This window comes from Drosophila nasuta, chromosome X (genome assembly GCF_023558535.2).
Source record: "Drosophila nasuta strain 15112-1781.00 chromosome X, ASM2355853v1, whole genome shotgun sequence".
NCBI lineage: Eukaryota > Metazoa > Arthropoda > Insecta > Diptera > Drosophilidae > Drosophila > Drosophila nasuta.
The window spans coordinates 29,554,153-29,574,713 of record NC_083459.1 but is presented as its reverse complement, the minus strand read 5'-3'; the positions used below and the strand labels follow the sequence as shown (position 1 = coordinate 29,574,713).

The 20,561-nt window shown below is 42.9% G+C and overlaps 2 protein-coding genes across 4 annotated transcripts; one reads left to right on the top strand and one right to left on the bottom strand.

Moving 5' to 3' along the window:
* The first annotated feature begins 797 nt into the window (after positions 1-797).
* LOC132796119 (uncharacterized) lies at positions 798-5,683 on the top strand. Of its 3 annotated transcripts, none has more exons than XM_060807169.1 (6): positions 798-1,071; positions 1,921-2,120; positions 3,002-3,019; positions 3,261-3,477; positions 4,865-5,108; positions 5,200-5,683. In XM_060807169.1, exons 1-6 carry the CDS (start codon positions 885-887, stop codon positions 5,315-5,317), a joined length of 984 nt encoding a protein of 327 aa, XP_060663152.1. In that variant the 5' UTR covers positions 798-884; the 3' UTR covers positions 5,318-5,683. The 3 variants fall into 3 exon arrangements, with proteins under 3 accessions (XP_060663152.1, XP_060663150.1, XP_060663151.1); XM_060807167.1 differs by having other exon boundaries at positions 3,261-3,549; XM_060807168.1 differs by lacking the exon at positions 3,002-3,019 and having other exon boundaries at positions 799-1,071; positions 3,261-3,549.
* A 1,892-nt stretch (positions 5,684-7,575) lies between these two features.
* LOC132796111 (dmX-like protein 2) lies at positions 7,576-20,537 on the bottom strand. The gene is made up of 12 exons (XM_060807154.1): positions 14,567-20,537; positions 12,741-13,790; positions 12,447-12,671; positions 12,005-12,370; positions 10,448-10,712; positions 10,254-10,338; positions 9,917-10,186; positions 9,765-9,834; positions 9,618-9,692; positions 9,390-9,523; positions 8,506-8,589; positions 7,576-8,436 (listed from the first exon to the last, which is right to left on the bottom strand). The coding sequence occupies exons 1-12, from the start codon at positions 20,535-20,537 to the stop codon at positions 8,236-8,238; spliced, it is 8,796 nt and encodes a 2,931-aa protein (XP_060663137.1). The 3' UTR covers positions 7,576-8,235.
* Positions 20,538-20,561: the final 24 nt, after the last annotated feature.

Here is a 20,561-nt window from a genome sequence, read left to right as displayed (position 1 = left end):
TCTTCAATCAATGTATAATCGAGTTGACTTTTAGTTGCTTGATTAAAAGCCCAATAACTATAACAAGAAATGAGCTTATATGAGAATGTTTATCGCCCATATACAAGCTGTATTTTTATACGTAAGCTCCAGATGCGTTTCGCTATATAGGCAACACAATATATTTTGCCAATTGGCCTTATAAAGTCGTGTTCTTGAAATTTACGCAACATTTGGCGCTTCTTTTGACGCGTGATCTTGACGACGATTGTTGGCGATCGACCCAACGATCGATCGATCGATCGACGATGGCGTCAACCTGCATCGTTATCAACAACGTAAGCGAACTCAAGACCCGAACCCGATGCTCTTCTCATTCTCTTCCTCCTCCCACAGACAGACACCGGATCGATCGCCCACGCCCCTTTCTAGCACAAACAGCAATGGCCATGTCCGCCCACTTAAACCGAGGATCAATACGAAATGAAAAAAAAAAAAACATATTTAAGTGCGTTCTACACGTTGGAGAACCCAACAACATCTAATTCCAATTGTTAGAACTTCCAATTTGAGCAAAAAACCCGACGACACCGACATTTTGCCACACCAAAAGATCTCGTCTAAGTGTGTGTGTGTGTTTGATTCGACTTTCATTTCTATCTGCGATCTGTGTTTGTGTGATCGAGCGACTCAGCGAAGCATATAAAAGCCATGGCAGAAGCGTTTCCATGTTTCAGTTGCTTCCAAATTTTCGTGCACTCTTCAAGTCGACTTAATTTTCTTTGATTTTGATTTTGTCGTTTCTTTTTTTTTTTTTCTTTTGCTAAAATTTGTTTTTTTTGTGTGTGTGTGTGTGTGAATCGTTAAAAGATATACCATATATATATATAAATCGAAACACTAAGATGTCTTATATCGGCAACGCATCGGATTTGGAGTGTGAAAAGAACGAGTTCCCGAGGCCGCAACGTCCGACGGGCATCGTTACCAAAATGGCCGCCCACAAGCTTTCGTCGGAGCCGAAGTGGGCCGATAAACGAGAGGATGATTCCGATTCCGAGGTCTCCTCGCCCGATAATTTCCTAACCAAAGGTGCCCAGTCAAAAGTCAAATTTATTAGTACTATCTTTTTTGAACTCAGCAATGAATTGAGCTACAGCTATTAAATTTAGTTTATAAAGTAGCTTAATCAATTGCAATTGAAATTCACTAAAGAGTTCATTGCAAATTTACAATATTTTCAAAGTTATCTAAAGATTAGAATTTGTCTAATTCTAATATTTGCATGGTTAATGTGTAAAAAAAAAAATGTGCGAGGATGATTCTGATTCCGAAATCTCTTCGCCTGATAATTTCCCTAACCAAAGGTCGAAAATCCAATTCTAAATACTATCCATATGTATTTTTAACCTATTTGAACTCAGCAATGGATTGAGCTACAGCTATCACATTTAGTTTACAAAGTAGCTTAATCATTTGTAATTGAAATTCACAAAAGAATTCATTGCAAATTTACAATATTTTCCAAGTTAATTTCAATAATTGCATGGTTAAAGTGTAACAAAGAATAGTGGGAGGATGATTCCGATTCCGAAGTCTCCTCGCCTGATAATTTCCTAACCAAAGGTGCCCAGGCGAAAATCCAACTTTAAGTTCTATCCATATATATTTTTGACCTATTTGAACTCAGCAATGGATTGAGCTACAGCTATCAAATTTATCTTACCAAGTAGCTCAATCAATTGTAATTGAAATTCACTAAAGAGTTCATTGGCTATTTATAATATTTTCCAAGATAATTCCAATAATTGCATGGTTAAAGTGTAAAAAAGTACTAAAACTGTAGCATCATCAACTAGAACTAGCAAAAAACCCATCATATAGTGTACTAACTGTATTAAAATCAAACAAAACAAAAACAAACTTCATCACAACTTACAGGCGCCTTTCTACTGACACCATCCTATGAACTATCCATGGAACGAGCTGCTCTAATTTGTGAAAAAATGAGTTTCAAGGGATGTTTCAGCTTGACGAAAACGGCTACAGGAATTCTGTTTAAATTCTCACATCCAGATGACTATCAGGCGGTGTTCAAGAAGGGATTCCACAAAGTGACCGGTGCACGTTTCTATCGCAAAGTAAGTTTATTATTTTCCTCCTCCTTCTCCCACACACACAAACATCATTTACACTTTCCTGAAGGTCGCTCTTAAAGTGGGTACGAAATTTCAACATGAAATGTACTAAGATGAAATTAGAGCAGATCTTATGTGTAGTTTTTAAGATATTCCTCTTTCAATAGTATAACTTGAGGAATCTAGGATATTCTAATAAATACTATCCTTATATCGAAAATGATCGGAAATGTATTGATATTGTAGCTTCAAAACTTAAATAAGAAACTTAAGAATAGCTATGGAAGTTAATATTAGTTAGATTTCAATTGGGAAGTTAAATAAATTTTATGACTTTGTCGATTAGAAATAAATAAAATAAAATAGGATTGCTTTAGACATAAGAATTCTAGGATAGAATTCTTTAAGCGATTTAAATAGTTAAATAGTTATTGATTGAAACTTAATTAAAAAAAAACTTAAGATCAACAATCTTCATATAGATTTCCCACTTATTTATAATCATAGTATAGAATTGCTACTAAAATTTGAAACGATTTAAATAGTTGATTGAATAAAAAAACTTAAGATTAACAACCTTACGAATTCACTCGAAGTAAAGTAAAGGAATCTCTGAAATATTTGTTTTTAAAAAGAAAAAGAAATTCAAATTAAATTAAGACCCTACCCCATATGCAATAAGGTAATAAGGTAAATGAACGATCTATGTTTGTGTAAAATAACTATTCCAAAATTTGTAGAGTATAATCAAGTAGTTGTAGCTTAGTCTAACCCTCCTTGTAGTAGCGCTCATTCTGTCCAGGCACCATCATCCAAATATGAATATGTGTTTAGTATGAGATTGTCTGAAATCTGAAACTTGAATCTTTCCCACATTTTTGCAGCAAACATTCTCGCGCAGTGTGAGTACAATATTGGCAAAGACATAAACCGAGAATATCGCCAACATCATCACCATCCCAAAAAAAAACAAAAAACAAAAAAAAAATCAATTCATTCAACTGTAACCAAAAATCATAGTAGAGAAACGTTTTGCCATTCAAATGTGATTTGTGTACACTAATCTCTCTCTCTTTTCTCCTCTCTCTTTCTCTCTTTGGTTTACTGAGACTATTTTCCACTATTTTCATAATTTCCACATAGATTGCCATACCGTGTCGACCAAGAAAAACATTCACGCTCTACGTGCTCGATGTGCCCGAAGATTTGCCTGTGGAGGACATCAGGCATGCGATGTACAAGTTCGATTCGGTTGTCGAGGTTGTCCGATTGCACATCTATTCGAGTCCCAGCTTGGCCAGCAGCAGCAGCAGCGGAGGCATCTCCGGCAGCGTCGGCCTGGACAAGGGAGGCGTTGAAGGTGAGCAGCAGCTGACGGGCATCAGCAGCAGCCAGACTCAAATGCAAACCCTACGTCGCGCCGCCATACGAAGTAATATCCCAACAGCCAATATTCCACATCCACAACTATCCTTTTATCATATATCATATATCACATATATCGATTCCTATTATCCCGAAAACTAAGCAATTTTCATAATAGGTTAAATATTATATGATAATTTAAAAAATATTTTCCTTTTCTTTTCTCCGAACTAACTAAAACTCTCAATTTATGCTCTTGATTTCTTTTGTGGAAGCAATTTTTATAGTAGGTTTCGATATATAATATATTTCCCTTTCCTTTACTATCGGTTCCATTACTATCCGTTCCTTTACTATCGATTCCTTACCTTTTTCCTTTCCTTTCCTTTTTTCTCAACTAACTGCAACTATCAATTTATTTGCTTGATTTCTTTTGCAATTTGGATAATAGGTTGCGATATATAGTAATATATTTTTCCATTTCCTATTATATATATCGACTCCCCTATTTGTCCCCGAAAACTTATTTGCTTAAACTAAAGTTCTTAATTTAATTGCTTGATTATTTTGAGTGTCAGTAATATTCGATTTTTTGCTAATATGTTTCAATATATAAGACACATAATATATTTTTCATTCCTTTACTATCGATTCCTATTTATCCTTGAAAATATATTTCTTTGATTATAATACACACAATATATTTTCCATACCTTCACTATCGATTCCCATTTGTCCCCGAAAACTTATCTTTTCTCTAAATTAACTAAAACTCTGAATTTAATTGCTTGATTTCTTTTGTGTCAGTAATTTTAATAGGTTCTGATATAATATATGTATATTCTTTACAATATATCTATTCCAATTCCTAACTAAAACTATCAATTTATTTTCTTTATTATTTTGATTTGATTTTTCACCAATATGTTTTGATATATAATACACATATATTTCTTTAATTTTCCTTTACTAATCGATTTTCCGATTTGTCCCCGAAGACTTCTTTGCGCTAAACTCTAACTTAAACTTTCAATGCTTGATTTCTTAGTGTAAGCAATTTTGATAGGTTTTAATATTTAATATATTTTCCTTTCCTTCCCTATATATCGAATTCTATTCCTAACTAAAATTCTACATTTATATGCTTGATATAGTAAACATAATAATATCTTTTTCCTATATTGATTATTGATGTGATTTGATTGATTTGTCCCCTGAAAACTTCTTTGCACTCTATACTAGATTTATTTGCATGTAAGCAGTAGGCAGTATTAGTTTATTCGCTAATAGGTTAATCGATATAATACAAATCACACACACACACACATTTCGAATATATGAATTTGATTTGAAATTGTATTATGCACATTTCCGGTGGATAGGCAGCAGTGCCAAGAGCGTTATCGGAGGAGGCGGCGGAGGGGTCGGAATTGTGGCGGATGCGATTGAGAAATCGGAGCGTCCGGAACGTCGTGAGCTGCCGCCAGCTGTTATACGCATCACACTGGCCTCGATGGATGAGTACAACATACTGCTGCAGAACGGTCTCAATTTCTACGATGCCACATTCTTTCCCACCGAGGCGAACATCTCCCTAAAAGGCGCCAAGATCGACTACAAGCGTCGGTAAGCAACAACTTCCTTTCCCATTCTCTTTGCTCTCCTGCGTCTGTGTCTCTGTCTAACTACGTTCTCTATCTCTGTCTCTGTCTGGCAGCATGCTTGATGGCTCGATACCGGGGCGTGTGCGCGAACTTTTGCCCGTATTCGATGCAGCTGGCTTCTGCAAGCTGCCACCGCCCACTAGCAAGCTAATTAAGCCACCGAGGTCATAAGTCAAAACGGCAAAAAAAAACGTTGATGATGATCATGATGATGATGACAACCCCACATGTTCCGGCTAGCTAAGCAAAAAAACAATTCTGTAGACGGATGGAATCGACAACAACAACAACAACTACATCTATAATCATATAATAATAATTCCTCTTTTGGCTAAACAAAAACAAACAAAATAATTCCATTTTCCAAACTCTTTTTTTTTTGTTTTTTTTCTTTTGATCTATTATCATTAAAGGCCCATAAAAGGCTTAGCGTCTAATTTGTTTGATTGTCTAACAATAATAAAAAACAACAACAACAACAACAGAAAAAAACAAAAATGAAGAAAAATACTATACAAAAAAAAAAAAAAGCAAAAATTAAGAAAAACACTTTTCAAACGGCAAACGGAAATGAACCGTCAAAAACTAATTCAATTAAATCGTTTTCAAGCCTTAACCCCAAAAAACAACTATCTATGTAATTCCACCCACGCTTCTCACACAAATATCATACCTATATATGGAAACGAATTGAAAATATATATCCAAAGAGATATTTGATTTTGGCTGGGGCGGGAGGGCTTGAGGGCGCACGGGGCGTATGAAAAATGTGTGTGAAGTAAATAAAACACTGCTATTTCTGTGAACAACAGAATGACAAACCAAATCTAACGGGATTATTGCTGGTTTCTTTTCTCTATGTTTCATTTTACAAAAACAATGTGCCAGCGATCAACTAACATAAAGGAATATGCAAAAAAAAAAGCAGTTATGTAGTTCTGCTTCTGTCGCACTGCTATTTCAACGTTCACAGCTGTGCGTATAAGAGGAAACACGATCAAGGATAATTCAGATAGATGATCGTGCTATAAATAAGATGCTCATAAATCTTTTGATAGAATTATAAAGTATAAAGAAAAAGTACTTACCGCAGATGCTCTTGGCATTCCGATCTATATACTACTATATAAAGTAGCTTCCTTAGATGATATAGGGATGTGATGAAGCATGATTTTTATGTTAATTTTTAACACATTTTTGTGTTAAATGTTTAAGCATGATTTCCACGTGAGTTGAAATTGTTTTAGGCACATGTTTATAAAATGTTTCAGCATGATTTCCTTTAACATGTTTGTGTTAAATGTTTCGATAGATTCGTGTTTATGATTGCTCTAAAAAGAAAGATGTGTTAAGACATAAGATCAAATAAAACAAATGAAAGAGAGAGAGAGATGATATAATCCAACAAAATATCTAGCGTAACATAAATCAGACACAAACACAATTATAATATCAAATTTGAATACAGTTTCCGTTAGGCATACAAGCTATTAACTCATTTCCTCTTGAATAACTTGAAATGTAGCATTAATAAAAATTTAAATTTGAAATCAATTACTGAACATTTTTTACCAACCAAAATGTTGGATAATTTATTATTTATGTATTTTATTTTTCTTTTTGAAATCGGCAAATTTATTTCAACTCAAAATTGATGAGTCAGAATGCAATACTTTAAAAAGAATGAATTAGCACAAAATTTAAAACTAAGATTGATTTTAGGAACCTTTTTAATTTTAAGATAAAATTTATGAATTCGTTCATTCTTTGGTTTACAATTTTGAATTATCTGAAAACAGAAAAATAATTCCATTAATTCTTAGCGCTAATTAACGTTCTACTCAAGATTGATTGACGCTAGAGATGGGTAATTATATAAATAACTTATTATGAAATAAATATATAATAAAATATTATATTATATACATAACTAAATATGAAATAAATGAATGGGAAATGCTGAATTACTTGCGATTACACTAATTTGGAATATACAAATATACCTACCTCCAATAATTCCGTTTATCAGATCTAAAATACGTATGTAAGTAGTATACGATAAATCGTGGAAGAAGTGGAAACACAAATCGTGTGTGTTTGTTGTTTGTAATACTTTTCGTTTTGTTGTTTATTTTGCACTTTATTTAGGTAATTGATTTAGGTATACATAGATCTTGATTGATTTAACAGACAAAATAGTTGCACAAAGTAAGTATGTATATATATTTAACACAAAGACATACACACACATATGCATATGCATATGCATATAATAGATTGTGTGTGTGTGTTGTATATAGAATATATAGAATATGTATTCCGAATAAGCATATCATTTATATCTCATACTGCAGAATGTCTTGTATATAATAATTAATAATTGATTTAAAGCATATAAGTAGTATGTATACATCGCTCGATCTGCGCAGATATATATCTACATCCGATCTAAGTATATGTATGTTTTTTTTTTCTTGTTTTATATGTATAGGTATATAGTAATCATATAAGTAGTATTGTATTGTATGTATATAGTCTGTTTAGGAAATACTCATAGAATATAAACGAATTCGTTTTCGCACAATTTTTGTTGTAGTTGCATTTCGTTTTTTGTTGTTGGAAAAGGCGACGAAAGAATATATAAAGATAAAGATAAGATATATATATATATGTGTGTATATATACTATATATATATATATATATATCGCATGTATGCATATAATAATGAAATATAATAATCAACGTTTAACAAACAAAAAAAATATATATATGGAGTAATAAAATACACACACGTGTGCACACACACACACAACACACACTCCTCACACACACACACATATCACACACCCTCTCTCTCTCTTTCTCTCTGGCACACGTGCTACAATTTACATAAAGTTGGGGGGACAAACAGGACAACGAGAGACGCGGCAAACGGAGACGCGAACGTGGAGACGCGGAAAAAAACAAAATACACACACACGGACACAATCAATGCACACACAATTAATGCTTAATTAGTTACATCATAATGTTCTTTTTGTTTGTTTTGCTGCCGCTGTAGCTGCTGCTGCTGCTGCTATTTCTTTGTTTAATACACTGAGTGCACAATGTTGTCCTTCTCGACGAGCAGGCGCACCTTCATGCAGCCATCGGAGCCGCAGGAGAAGAGACGTCCAAATGGATCCACATACACCTGACTGACTCCTTGGCCAGTGTGCTTGAAGAAACCATTTTTGGCATGTTCGTGGGGGAACGTATTGATTAGCATAAACTGATTCATATCCCAGATCTGTAATTGAAAATGATCGAAGATGTAATATGTGCAAGATATGTGGAGTCTCAAGCTTCAAGAACTCACCTTGATGTCGCCTTCAATGGAGCCGGTGACAAAGAATTCCTCGTGGGGATCAAGTGCAATGCACTTGATGGTGCTATCGTGAGCCTGTTGGAAGAAATTTACGTATTTTTTTAATTTAAATTAAAGTTTAAATATATTTTCTATATGGGTAGTTCTCTGGTGAGAATCTGCAATCAAGTTCTAGCTGCTTTGGTACACAATCTGGTATATTTTGACCTCTTTCGAATGTAGTACTACGGTATCAATATACCATATGTAGCCTTTGGTATATTTTATCATTGTTCGGTATGTTATTCCATATATTTTCACCTCAATGGTATATTTCGATATACCAAATATGACCGTCGGTATATTTTATTATTTGCTCGGCATATTGTTTGGTATATTTTCCTGATATGGTATATTTCGAGTGTAGTACTTCATTGATATACCAAATATAACCGTTGGTGTAATTCAGTATTTTTTTTTTTCTATATTATTCGGTATTTGTTTGCTTTTATTTAAAATAAGTAGCAAGCACTCGACTCTAGATTTCTTACTTGCTTCTTTTACAGTATATTTTGAATGTACTACTTCATCGATATACCGAAAATAGCCTTCGGTATATATTTTAGTATAAATTCTCATAGCTCTGGATTAGCACTAAGAATGATTTTGAAATTGTTTTTATGTTTTAATTGCAAAAATGAACGTATTCATATGGAAACCAAAAAATTAAAGAATTTGTATTTTATCGTAAGACAGAAAAACGTTTCTAAAATCAATCTTAGCCATCTAATTTGATTGCTAATCCAGAGTTGCAAGAATAAACTTTTCTTATTATCCAAAATTGCCTCAAGAGACATTTTTTGCCAGAGTTTTGTCCCCACTTCGAAGAGACTCACCTGATAGCGATGTCGCAGCGTGCGTTGACGCACATCAAAGACGCAAACATCGCCGCGTTTGCCACATGAAATGAGCACCTGATGCTGTGGCGCAAAGACCAGACACGAAGAACCCTGATCGTGACAGGTGAAGGCTGCACAGAGTGAATTACAATTCATGAATTTCTTTTCTGAAGCAGAGCTCAGAGCACAGAGTTAATTCCTCAGTCTTTAGCAAACAAAACTTACCAGACACACAGGACTTCTTATGCGGCAACAGAGTGTCCCAAATATTGATGTTTTTGTTCTCAGAACTTTGACCAGCTGCGAAGGAAAAAGAATCAATTTACATTAGTCGGGGAATCCTGAAGTGATGTAAACATCGCTTCAACTTACCGCTGGCTAGCAAACTACAAGAGCCAAGGAATACGAAATCGGAGAGCGCTTTATTGTGGCACTGATAGGTCTGCAAAGGTGAAATGGAATGCATTAGAAGATCATCCAGAAGAAGATCGTAAGCTTAGGGAGATGCTACTAGTACTACTCACAATGAAGGGTCGATTGTTTTGGGAGGCGATGCCCGCCTGCCACAAACTCAGATTGCCATCGCCATCGCCGACGCCAAATTTGTTGCCCTGCTCGGAGAAGCGACAGCGCGTCACCTTGGCAAAGGTGCCCGAGGTGCGGGGACAGCAAACCGGCTGCTGATGTCCCCATTCCCAGATCTGCACCGAGCCATCTTGGCCGCCGGTCAAATACAGCGGCATCAATGGATGTGCGCTCATCCGCTTCACATTGTCCACCTTGTGGCGCAGCACCTGAAGCAAGGAAAAACCGAAAGTTATAATGAGAGTAAGCAAAGGAAGAATCCCGAGAATAACTCACCATAGATGTGCCGCGTCCCGACTGCGAAGCGCTTTGCGTGCTCACCGTAGCTTCACTGTACGTGGAGCCAGCTCCAAATTGAGCTCTAGATGGAGAGAGAGAGAAAGTAAAAGATTAGCAATTACAGAAAAGGAAATAAGTTGATCACAAATGGGGAGGGGAGGAATAGAATAGGGAGAATGGTGAACACTCACTGCTCCTGCGACTGGATGATGAGGAAGGCGGAACTGTTGGTGTCCGCATCCTTGGACAGATTCATCATATCATAGTCACACTCATCCTCATACCAATTGGGCGATTCCAGCAGCAGCGAAATATCGAATTCCTGAATCTCGCGCGGATTCGCGAACGCAATCATTGAGGAGCTGTTGTTCTTCAGGCAGAACGTGAGTATCGATTCATGATCCTTGTGTATGATCCGAATGTGATCGGTATTCTCGTTCGTTGAATGCGATTGACCTAAAAGCAAATATCAAAAAGACAGAGACGAGCGATATTGATAGAGAGAGGGAAAGAGAGAGTGAAGTCGACGAATGCACAAAATAGTGTGAGAGCGAGAGAGAACAAGAGCGAGCGAGACACAGAAAGAGAAGGAGAGAGAGAGAGAGATAGGCAATCATTAGCATGCAGTTTTCTCGCAAACAATTTCATTTCCACTACTCTAATAGTTGTTCTTATGTGTGTGTTTGTGTGTGTGTGAATTAGAAATGAAGGCAATTTGTTGTTGTAGTTGTTGTTCTATTTCGCTAACAAGTGTGACCAAATTAAATAAATATGTATGGGTGCATGCAATGTATGTGTATGTGTGTGTTTGTGTGTGTGTGTGTTTGTGAGGTGCAGTATACAAATTAAATAAATTCCATTAGTGTGTGTGTTTCTTCGCTGTCGCAGGCAGAATACTTTATTCTTTTATACTTTTGTTTCTTCTTAAGCTTAAACTTAAAAACTGTTCAACTGTGTTGCATACTGTTATTGTTGTAGTTGTTGTTGTTTGTGCATGTTAACTAGTGTGTGAGCATTGCATTTGTGTGTTCTCTGTGTGCTGTGTATAGCGCGCGTGTGTGCGTGTGCGTGTTTGTGTGTGTGTTGCATGTACAGCTACAGCTACAGCTACTGCTACGTTCACATTGACATTGACAATTTTCGTGTTTGACTTAGAAAATAATACAACTTGTTTTCTTGTGCAATTGCAATCTTATATATACATACATACATCAAATTGTACATACATACGTATTTACATTGCTTTCAAACAAGGTGGCGCCAAACAAGCAAAGCAAAGCAGTGCTGCAAAGCAAAGCAGTGTTTCCACTGGTGCTGGGTCACACTGGCCAGCTGCACTGCGTTAAGCAGTGCTACAATACTGTCAAGCAGTGCAACACTGCTTAACTTGCCCGCGCCATTTAAAAAATTGTTCTAAAGAAAATATATATATATATGTGTGTGTGTTGTGTTCTGTGTTTGCGTGTGTGTGTGTAAAGTGTCCAAACCAAAAAAAAACCAAAATTAAAACTAATTAAAGAAATACCATAATGGCGAACAACTAAGGTGCAAGTTATGCTACTTATCTCATACAATACAAAAAAAAAAAGAATAAGGAAAACAACAACCAAAAAATAATAATAAAAAAATACTTGCAAATCGTGTAAAACTAATTAAGGAAAGAAAAAATAAACGGGCAAAAAACTCGCGACGAGAAAAAAAAACTCAATTGCAACAGCAACAAATAAGAATGAAAAATGAATACCGACCTTCATCGGTCTCGTTGTCGTGCTGATGATGCTGGTTATGATGCGAGCTGCGCGTGCTCGCGTCCGAGCTCTTGCCAAAGATGCTCTTGATGAAGACCTCCTGTGTCGGCTCCTGGCGCACCAAATAGTTCCACAGCCGACGAATGGGACCCGCCGCCGAGCCCGAAATGAACGGTGTGTTGTCCTTGTTCAGCAGCGAACGATACTTGTGTATGGCGAGGCCATTGATGCCGCTTTCCGCATAACAGCCGGGTATATAATGTCGGGATGGGGGACCACGACTGATCAGATCGTTCAATGCGAACTCCTGCCAGCGATTCAAGGTGCGCAGTACCTCATGCGACAGTGGACTGATCACAGGCAGATCTGTTTGAATGGTAATGAGTGATTAATAAAGATATAAAGATCGACTGATCTCTCTCTCTCTCTCTATTTCCCTTACCTTGCAATTCGATGCCGGCGACTTTGACAAACTCTTGGATCTTGTGTGTGCTGTTCTTGATGAGCGCCAAGCGCAATATACTCCACGAGTAGGACATGGGATTGGCGTGCTCGGTATTGTCTTTGGATTTCAATTGTGAGCGACTCACATTGACATCATCATCATCATCTTCCTCCTCCTCGCCGTCCGATTCATGCGAATCATCCGTATCGTATTCATCGCAATCTGCAAGAGAAGCTCGTGGTTAATAATTCAATTCGTTAGGATGAAAATGAGATAGAGAGGGACAGCTACCTGTATTGGTGGGCTTGGCCAGGAAGTAGGAGAGCATCGATGTCTCCGGGGGCATAAATTGTTCGCGATACGTCGGCTTGTCCTCCTTCATGTTGCTCGATGTGCTGTTCTGACTGAAGCTCCCCAGTATCTTCATGTTGAGCTTCATCCGTTGCTTCGTTATCGATGTCACCGTATTCCACACACTGTTCTCATCCTCTGGCTCGCCTCCCGCGACCAAAGCCTGCGACTGCACCTGCGTTTGCTGAGGCTGTGCAGCTGGCTTGATGAGGAGCTTCTTCATGCCGCCGCCAAAGAGCGTGGACCAAGTGTCGTTGGAGAACTGTTGACCGCTCAGGCGATACAACAGACGACTGTCACAGGTGGACAGCGAGTAGATGAACAACGCCATGTAGGTGGACACAAAGGACTCGAGCAACAGCACATTCAACTTGGGCACATCCTCGTCCTTTTCGCGTGCCAGAAGCGCTCGCAGATTGGTGACACCCGGCCACTTAGATGGGGTGGTGCAAATGCCCGCGGGCTCATCGGTGGAATACTTGCGACGACGATTGAAGGCATTGCGACTGCCAACGAGATAACTGCACTCGAACGATGAATTGATCTTGGCAATGTTCTCGATGCCCGGACTGGGGTAGCCATTGAAGCTGGCATTGTTCACCACAAAACTCTCCGAATCGCACAGCGATTGATAGATGCAACTGGACAACGCAACGGCCAAATCGCGCAGCACAAAGATCTCGCTCAGCGCGCTCGTTTCGATGCCGGGGAATGGCAGCAGTTTGATGATGCTCTGCAGCATGTCGACTGTCTGCGATTGCAGATACTTGATGGGATCCGCAATCACCGTCTTGTTGCCCGCCACACATGCACTCAACAGCGGCAGGGTGGTGGGGAAGGGCAACGGGCTGAGCAGCTGCTGTTGCGTCTTCTCCTGCTGCAGCTCCTGCAGCAATAATACTAATTCCATGCGCACCGAGGCCAAGCCGCCGCCGCTGGCGCCGTGCAGCGAACAGTAGCTCAGCAGTGTTCGCAACAATGTCTCGTTGGCTGCAAAGGATAGAGAAGTTATAATATATATTTCAAAATTAGGTCCGATGATGGTAAGAAAAAAAAACTCTAGCTCTTTCCTCACAGGAATGCACTGCTTATGCAAGCACTGCTTGCTCAACAGCTAACCGTTATGGTAATGCACAGGACTGTGCGTGCGTACAAAAGCTAAAAGCTACAACACAACTTTACTTGCTTGCAATACGAATATCAATTTGTTGCTTTAGTTTTTTCAATAATGCCGCAAATCTCATAAGCTATGTTATGTAAAAAAAATGCAGTCAATGAGTAAATACTATCAATATACATATGTAGGTGTTGTAGCAGTAACAGTTTCTACTCTTAATGATTTACTGACTGTGCGAATTCGCCTTCATGAAAACTAAAAGTTAATTAGATAATTATGGGGAAAAATGGTTGAAATGACTCATTTATTATATACTGAGCTGCAATATTTACTTTTACTGAGAATTTGCAATCAATTGTAGTTTCTATGTGACAGCCTATAATGATGTGTAGGATGATAAAGCTTTGTAACTATTCCAAACAAACAACATTAAATAAATGCCTGTAAAAATGAGGCAAGCAAATCGATTAAGCTGAATTTGCGGTTTGCACACATTTGAGAAAATCACGTTTAGGTTAAAGGTAACAATTTACCAATGACAATGATGACAGACAGACAGAAAAATAGCCTAGAAATCTACTTCTTTAACATGTTCAGCTCGCATCTATTACTAGTTTGAATCGCAATTCCAATTCCAATCCCAACTCACCTTTAAGCCAACGCTTGCGTTTGGCCGCACGCATCACCTTGGCCTCAAAGTCCTGTTTGTCCTGCATGAGGATCTCATGCAGTGTCGGTCGCTCCGTGCTCGGATATATGCTGGCATTCATGTCCTTATCCTTGGCATCGCCAGCATCCGGATCGTTGGCATCGTTCGTTTGCTCCGAGCTGCAATAGTTGCACAACTGCTTGAGAGCCTCCACCTCACGCTCCAGCCACATATAGAGCTGATAGCGCAATTGGCCGCCATCCACCTCGAAGCCGGTGGCCAGCGTTGACAGTTCCTCCATGAGGATCTTTAGGCAGGCGACAAACTTTAGCTGTTGCGCCATAATGTCCATTTTACAATCGCCATTCGAGGATGATTTACCCAGATGATCCACTGCTGCTGCTGCTTCTGGTTGCGGTGTTGCGGCATCATTATTCCGATCAAGCTGACCATCGTCAGCATCTTCATCCTCATCCTCGTCCTCGTCATCCCATTTGATCTCAAACTTGGCCTCATTGGCACTGCTCGAGGCAACAGGCGCACTCCAATCGAATTGTTCCGCCTGGCTCGGCGACGACGTCTGCCATTGATCCATAATACCCGAGTTGATCAGCTCATCCTTGGCGCCCACCTGATGTTCCGAATCCGGTGCCTGACTGCCCGCCATGCTTGAGGCGGCGCCATCGTTGTCGCTAATCTTCATAGGCAGCTTGTTGAGCACCTCAAGCGCCAGGGCCGGACAACCGGACTTGAAATGTCCGTGTGCTGTGGTAAAGTACAATTGCCGCTCGATCGGTGTGATGGAGTCCTCCAGCTGCAGCTGTTTATCGCTTGCCGCATTCGCGGTGGCGTTCCTCGATTCCCCAGCATAGCTAAAACCGGAGAGCACCACATGTGCGATGCGTTTCTCCTGCGCCGATATCGCAATGTTCTGCCGGATGAGCAAGGGATGTGTGCGCAAATAGATGTAGAAATTGAATACATTCGGATTGGTGGCATGCGGCATCTCGGGACGCAACAAATCCTCCTCGCGATAGCTGCTATGCAGATTGCCGACACCGTTCAGGAGCAGCGTATTCAAGCTGTCCTGATACTTCTTCAGATTCCAGTACGTCATGGAGCGCAAAAACGGATCGGGATGGGCACGCGTCAAGTCGCAACGTCCCGTATCGATATCGGTGCCCAAAATGTGATCGTTGAGCAGCCGATGATAGTAACAGCCCTCGGCGTCGCCCTCGTACAGCCGAGCAATGATCAAGGCCAGTTGGAAATCCTCGAGCTTATTCATGCACACCTCGATGGCATCGTTGAGTGAATTGGCCAGCAGAAAGAAGGCGACCGCATGCTCGAATCGTTGTTTACCGAGCAGCACAAAAGCGTTCTTCAGCGCCGCCTTCCGCCAACGATCCTCAGCGAAATTGTTGCCAAAGAACGTGGTCATCTTCTCGTCCCGCTTCGAACGGAACAGACCCCAGACCAGGGATTTCTTCTTCATGGCCAGATAGTAGATGGCCGCATCGAGGGGATCCTGTTTCAGCTGATAGGCGCACTTGGCCAGCTTCTCGACGCAACGTCGCAGCGTATTGATGTTCTTCAGCCAATAGCCAACGCCCAGATCACGCAACGTGCCCCAACGCAAATCGCCCTTGGTGTAGCTGGGTATCAGATTCAGGAGCTCCTCCTCGCTCTCCGAGTGATAGGCCCACACAATGTTTGCAGTGCCGACGCCCTGGCGCTGGAATTGCGCCCGCTGCGCCAGCGGCAGGCAACGCAACAAGTACGTAAAGTGCTTCATCGCCAGCAAAAAGCGCAGTCCACAATCATCCAGCGAATCGGTCGCTTGCGCCTTGCCCGCCACACCGACGGCACCGCCGGCTGCTGCCTGACTCTTGCCAAGGTCGGCGGCAAACTTATCACTGAAGTCCGTATTGCAGGTGGCCACCGTATCGGCGAGGGCCAACAGATGCATCTGATCCAGCGACGACAGACCCGGCAGATGGGTGTGCGTCAGGAGACGCGACAACAGCTGTCCCTGACGTGGACCGAAATGCGATATCGATTGTTTCTCCGGCAGCGAGAGACGTCGCTCCTGACGCTTCTGTTCGCCATCGCTAAGCAGGTCATCCAGATTGTCATCCGAGTTGTGCATATCGAAGAGCTCATCATAGTCCTTATCACTCTCGGCCGCATGCGGTGCCTTGCCACCCAACTGCTCGCGATCCGCATTGAGGAGCACCCACAACGGCAGCGGCGGAATCGAGTTGATCTCCGCATAGTCCAACATCAGTTCCTCGGGTATTTGCGTTGTACTGCCCCGATGCTCGGCCTGTATATTGCTTGTGTCCGCCGTATAGCTAATGCTCAGCGTACGGGATCGCGACCAGCTGCGTTGCCTGGCACCAGCCGCACCTCCTCCGCCACCGCCGCCAGCTCCACCGCCGGTGCTGCCATCATCCTCGTGGGGCAAACCGCTGATGGCACTGTTCCCGGTGCCGCTCATGCAACGCACCAGATGCGCCAAGATCGCCTTGACCCAACGGATCTTGCCGCAATTGAGCAGCTCCATCAGCTGCTTGGGATGGTATTGCGGCAGCACGGGACACGCAATGCGCGACGCTTGAAACAGCCCAAAATCGGTCATATAATCATCATTAGCGGGCGCCTCATTCCCACCGCCACCGAAGCCATCCGTGTGCTGAGCCCCACCGCCATTCATGTTGGCCATGCTGCTGTTGGCAGCCAAGCGACGTTTCTTGTCGTGCGACAAGAGTTGAAGATTGGCGGTGCTCACCTTGCTAATCAGCGGCATCGAGGCGACATTCTTCAGTCGCAGCTGCGTCGACTCGTTGGCCAACGAACGCAAATCCTCATCGCGTAAATTCCGCGTATCGGGCACATCGTCGCCCATTGTGTTCGATCCCTGAACGGACATAAAGTGAGCGCCATAATGGGGCTTCCACTGCGAATAGACGTGCATCTCCGAGTCCATGGCCACCACGAGAATGCCATCGCGCACCCAACTGATTTGCATTGGCAGCGGCGGCAAACCGTCAGCGGTCTGCAAATCAATCTGTCGCAACTTCATCCAACGTATCTCATCGACGAAATTCGGTTGAGCCAAGCTGCTCGCCTTCCTCAGGATGGGACGATTCACCGAACGTGATTCCTTCATTGCCTTTATGTTGGCCTGTGCAATGTCCGAGCTAACAGGCGTATAGAGCAGTATTTTGCTACCGACGGCAACCGTTAAGATGTGCGAACCATCCTCCTTGGACACCCAATCCAATTGGACGAGATGCTTTTGCGTTAGCGGACACGTGTTGCCATTCTCCGCGATGCTCTTGCGCAACGATTGCAACGTACTAAAGCTGGGCACCGTCAGCAAACCCGAGACATTCGCCGACTGTTTGCCACCGCCAACGCCGCCGGTTGTCAACTCCGGTGTGGTTTCGCCACTGCGCGGTGAACGACTCTCCGGATCGTGGGCGAAATTGTGCAGCACCTGATTCAACCGTTGCTTCTTAGCGAGCAATCGACTGTCATGCAGATAGCTCAAGTCGATGCCATGTCCGATGTTGATGCGCGGCAAATGGACGTTCTTCAGGTGAATGGTATCTTCCAGTACCCATTCACTGCCTCCGGAACTTTCGCACTCGTAGATGGCCACACAGAGGTTGACGTAACGCGAGTCGGGATCACCGCGATTCGGACGCGTAAAACTCTTGCCATACTTGTAGGCACACGCAATGCGACCGGAGTACGCGGCACTGATGTTCAACGGCTGGCCGGGAATCTCGATCGCCGACTGTTGGATGCGACTGAACATCTTCCATTCGGACCAGTGATAGGCATCGGTGCCAATGGGTTCGCATTTCCAGAAGCGCGATATCGAATCGGAGCACGCGGTGACAATGATGTAAGGCGCAAAGCAGGCAGGATAAATGCTCGAGCTGCTCAAATGACCCGCAGCGGGCGAGGCGTGTATCACATCGACGCCCTCGGGCAGCGGCAACTCTTGGGTGCACACCTTCTTGGTGGTGATCGAAATGTGCGGTGCCTCGACTTGGGGACCAAAATGCTCGGCTCCGGTCAAAGTTTCGGCGCCCTGAGACATGCGACGCGGCTGCTGCTCTTGCTCCTCGGTCTCCTGCGTCAGATTGCTGTCCGGCACATACATTGCGGTCTCGGAGAGGAACGAACTTTGCTGCTTGGAGCTGATGACAATGCGCCACATGTGGATGGTGCTGCCGCGCAGAGTCTTCTCGATGTTCACAATGTAGAACGGTTCCTCAAAGTCCACATTCCGTTGCAAATCGACAATGGCATCCATATCCGATTCAAGCAGTGCATTCATCTTCGGTTCCTCCAAATCGTGCGCATCAATCGAGACGGCACGTTGTCCGCCTGTGATCAATTGCGCCTGGAACACATGCAGAAATTGTGTGTTCTGCCAATCGTGTTTGGCATCCGAAATTGCATCCAGCTGCAGTATACAACCGGGACGTGCGGTCGACTGTTGTGAGACCACCTTGAGCTTGTCATGCAGCGCCGAACGTTGCGCTTTCAACGTGGACGAGGCATTCGAGATCATCGAGGACAACGAATGCGATTTGTGCAACGTATTCAAATTCTCCGAGCAACTGATCTCCGCCAGCAAAGTGCGTGCATCGATCACCGCCTGATAGACGCGCAAATTCTCCCCGTCGCTGGCCACAAAGCACGCCGACGGTGAGTTGCTGTAGCTGCCCAAGGTGGTGCTCGGCAACAGCGTGGGTATCCAGGCGACGTTGCTGAACGCCGATATCTCCGGCGAATTGATGCGCGCCAGCTCACTGACTCCACCCGAATGACACAACGGTCCGACGGAGTCGACACGCCACAATATGAGCTCCGAGCAAAAGCCCGTGGGCGTAAACACATCCTTGTTGTCCCCGCCATTGGCCGAACCCGTTGGGGAACCGGCGCCTCCAGCAATTCCGGCACCTCCCATGGCTGAGCTGCCGGCAAGGGGTTGTTCGAAGGGCGACATCGGTGACTTGGCCTCGGAGTCGGGCAGATTGTGATGCGATGTGGAGACGAGCAGCGGCAATACCGGATGACAGGTGATGTCATTGACACGGAAACGATGTCCGGACGCACGGCTCACATGGCCGATGCTTAATACTTGTGTGAACTTCGTCTTGAAGGCGAACGTCAGCTGCCACAGATTGAGCGTGCCGTTCGAATGCTTCGTGACCATCGACACTGATGGCGACACATTCAGCGGAAGTGCTGACGCCGCTGTGGCGCCACCGCCAGCAGCACCCGAATCCTGTGAGCTACTCGCCGCAGCGCTGCGTTCATTGGCATCCCCACCGTTATCGTCGTTATCCTCATCGGGTTGATCGACATCCGGCTGTTCGCCATCCTCGTCGTGTTCGTCGTGTTTGTCGAAATGCTGTTGATCGCTGCGCAACGAGTTCTGATCGCTGCTGCCGCCGCCGCCGCCTTTGTGGAACTCATCCTTGCTCCGCACATTGTTCGCAATGTCGCGGAAGGCCAACGGATGTGTGCCCGTATTGAAGAGACTAACCGTTGTCGACATCGACATGGCATCGCCCAGCGGAAATGCCGAAGGTATGCGTGTCGAGAACGACACCTGCGCCTGACGATACGAACCCGGATAGTAATCATCGAGCCACTCAATCACCCAGATCAAATAGCTGCCATCAACGGGATGGATGGCAAACAGGAGATCGGGACTCTGATGCCAATCGCGTAGCAGACACTCGATCTTATTATCCAGCGAATCGACCAGTTGGGTGATCGGATGCTGTTGCTGTTGCTGCTGATCGTTGTTCAGCGAATTCTGTGATGTTGTATTCGACATGGAATTCAGCTGGAGTCCGGCCGCTGTGGCCGCCGTATGCTGTGAATACTTGCTAAACTCTTCGCCGCTGTCATCGACCGAAACCGATTTTGAATTGCGCATAAATTGTTTCTTATGATGTCCGAC

Bases quoted from the DNA above. Each gene is read 5' to 3' on its own strand.
- LOC132796119 (XM_060807167.1), top strand. From the start codon at position 885: ATGTCTTATATCGGCAACGCATCGGATTTGGAGTGTGAAAAGAACGAG. The intron at 1,072-1,920 runs GTGCCCAGTCAA...CACAACTTACAG, and splicing joins CGATAATTTCCTAACCAAAG to GCGCCTTTCTACTGACACCA. The intron at 3,550-4,864 runs GTAATATCCCAA...TCCGGTGGATAG, and splicing joins ACGTCGCGCCGCCATACGAA to GCAGCAGTGCCAAGAGCGTT.
- LOC132796111 (XM_060807154.1), bottom strand. From the start codon at position 20,537: ATGCGCAATTCAAAATCGGTTTCGGTCGATGACAGCGGCGAAGAGTTT. The intron at 12,672-12,740 runs GTAGCTGTCCCT...CTTCTCTTGCAG, and splicing joins GGCCAAGCCCACCAATACAG to ATTGCGATGAATACGATACG. The intron at 9,835-9,916 runs GTGAGTAGTACT...TCACCTTTGCAG, and splicing joins AAAACAATCGACCCTTCATT to ACCTATCAGTGCCACAATAA.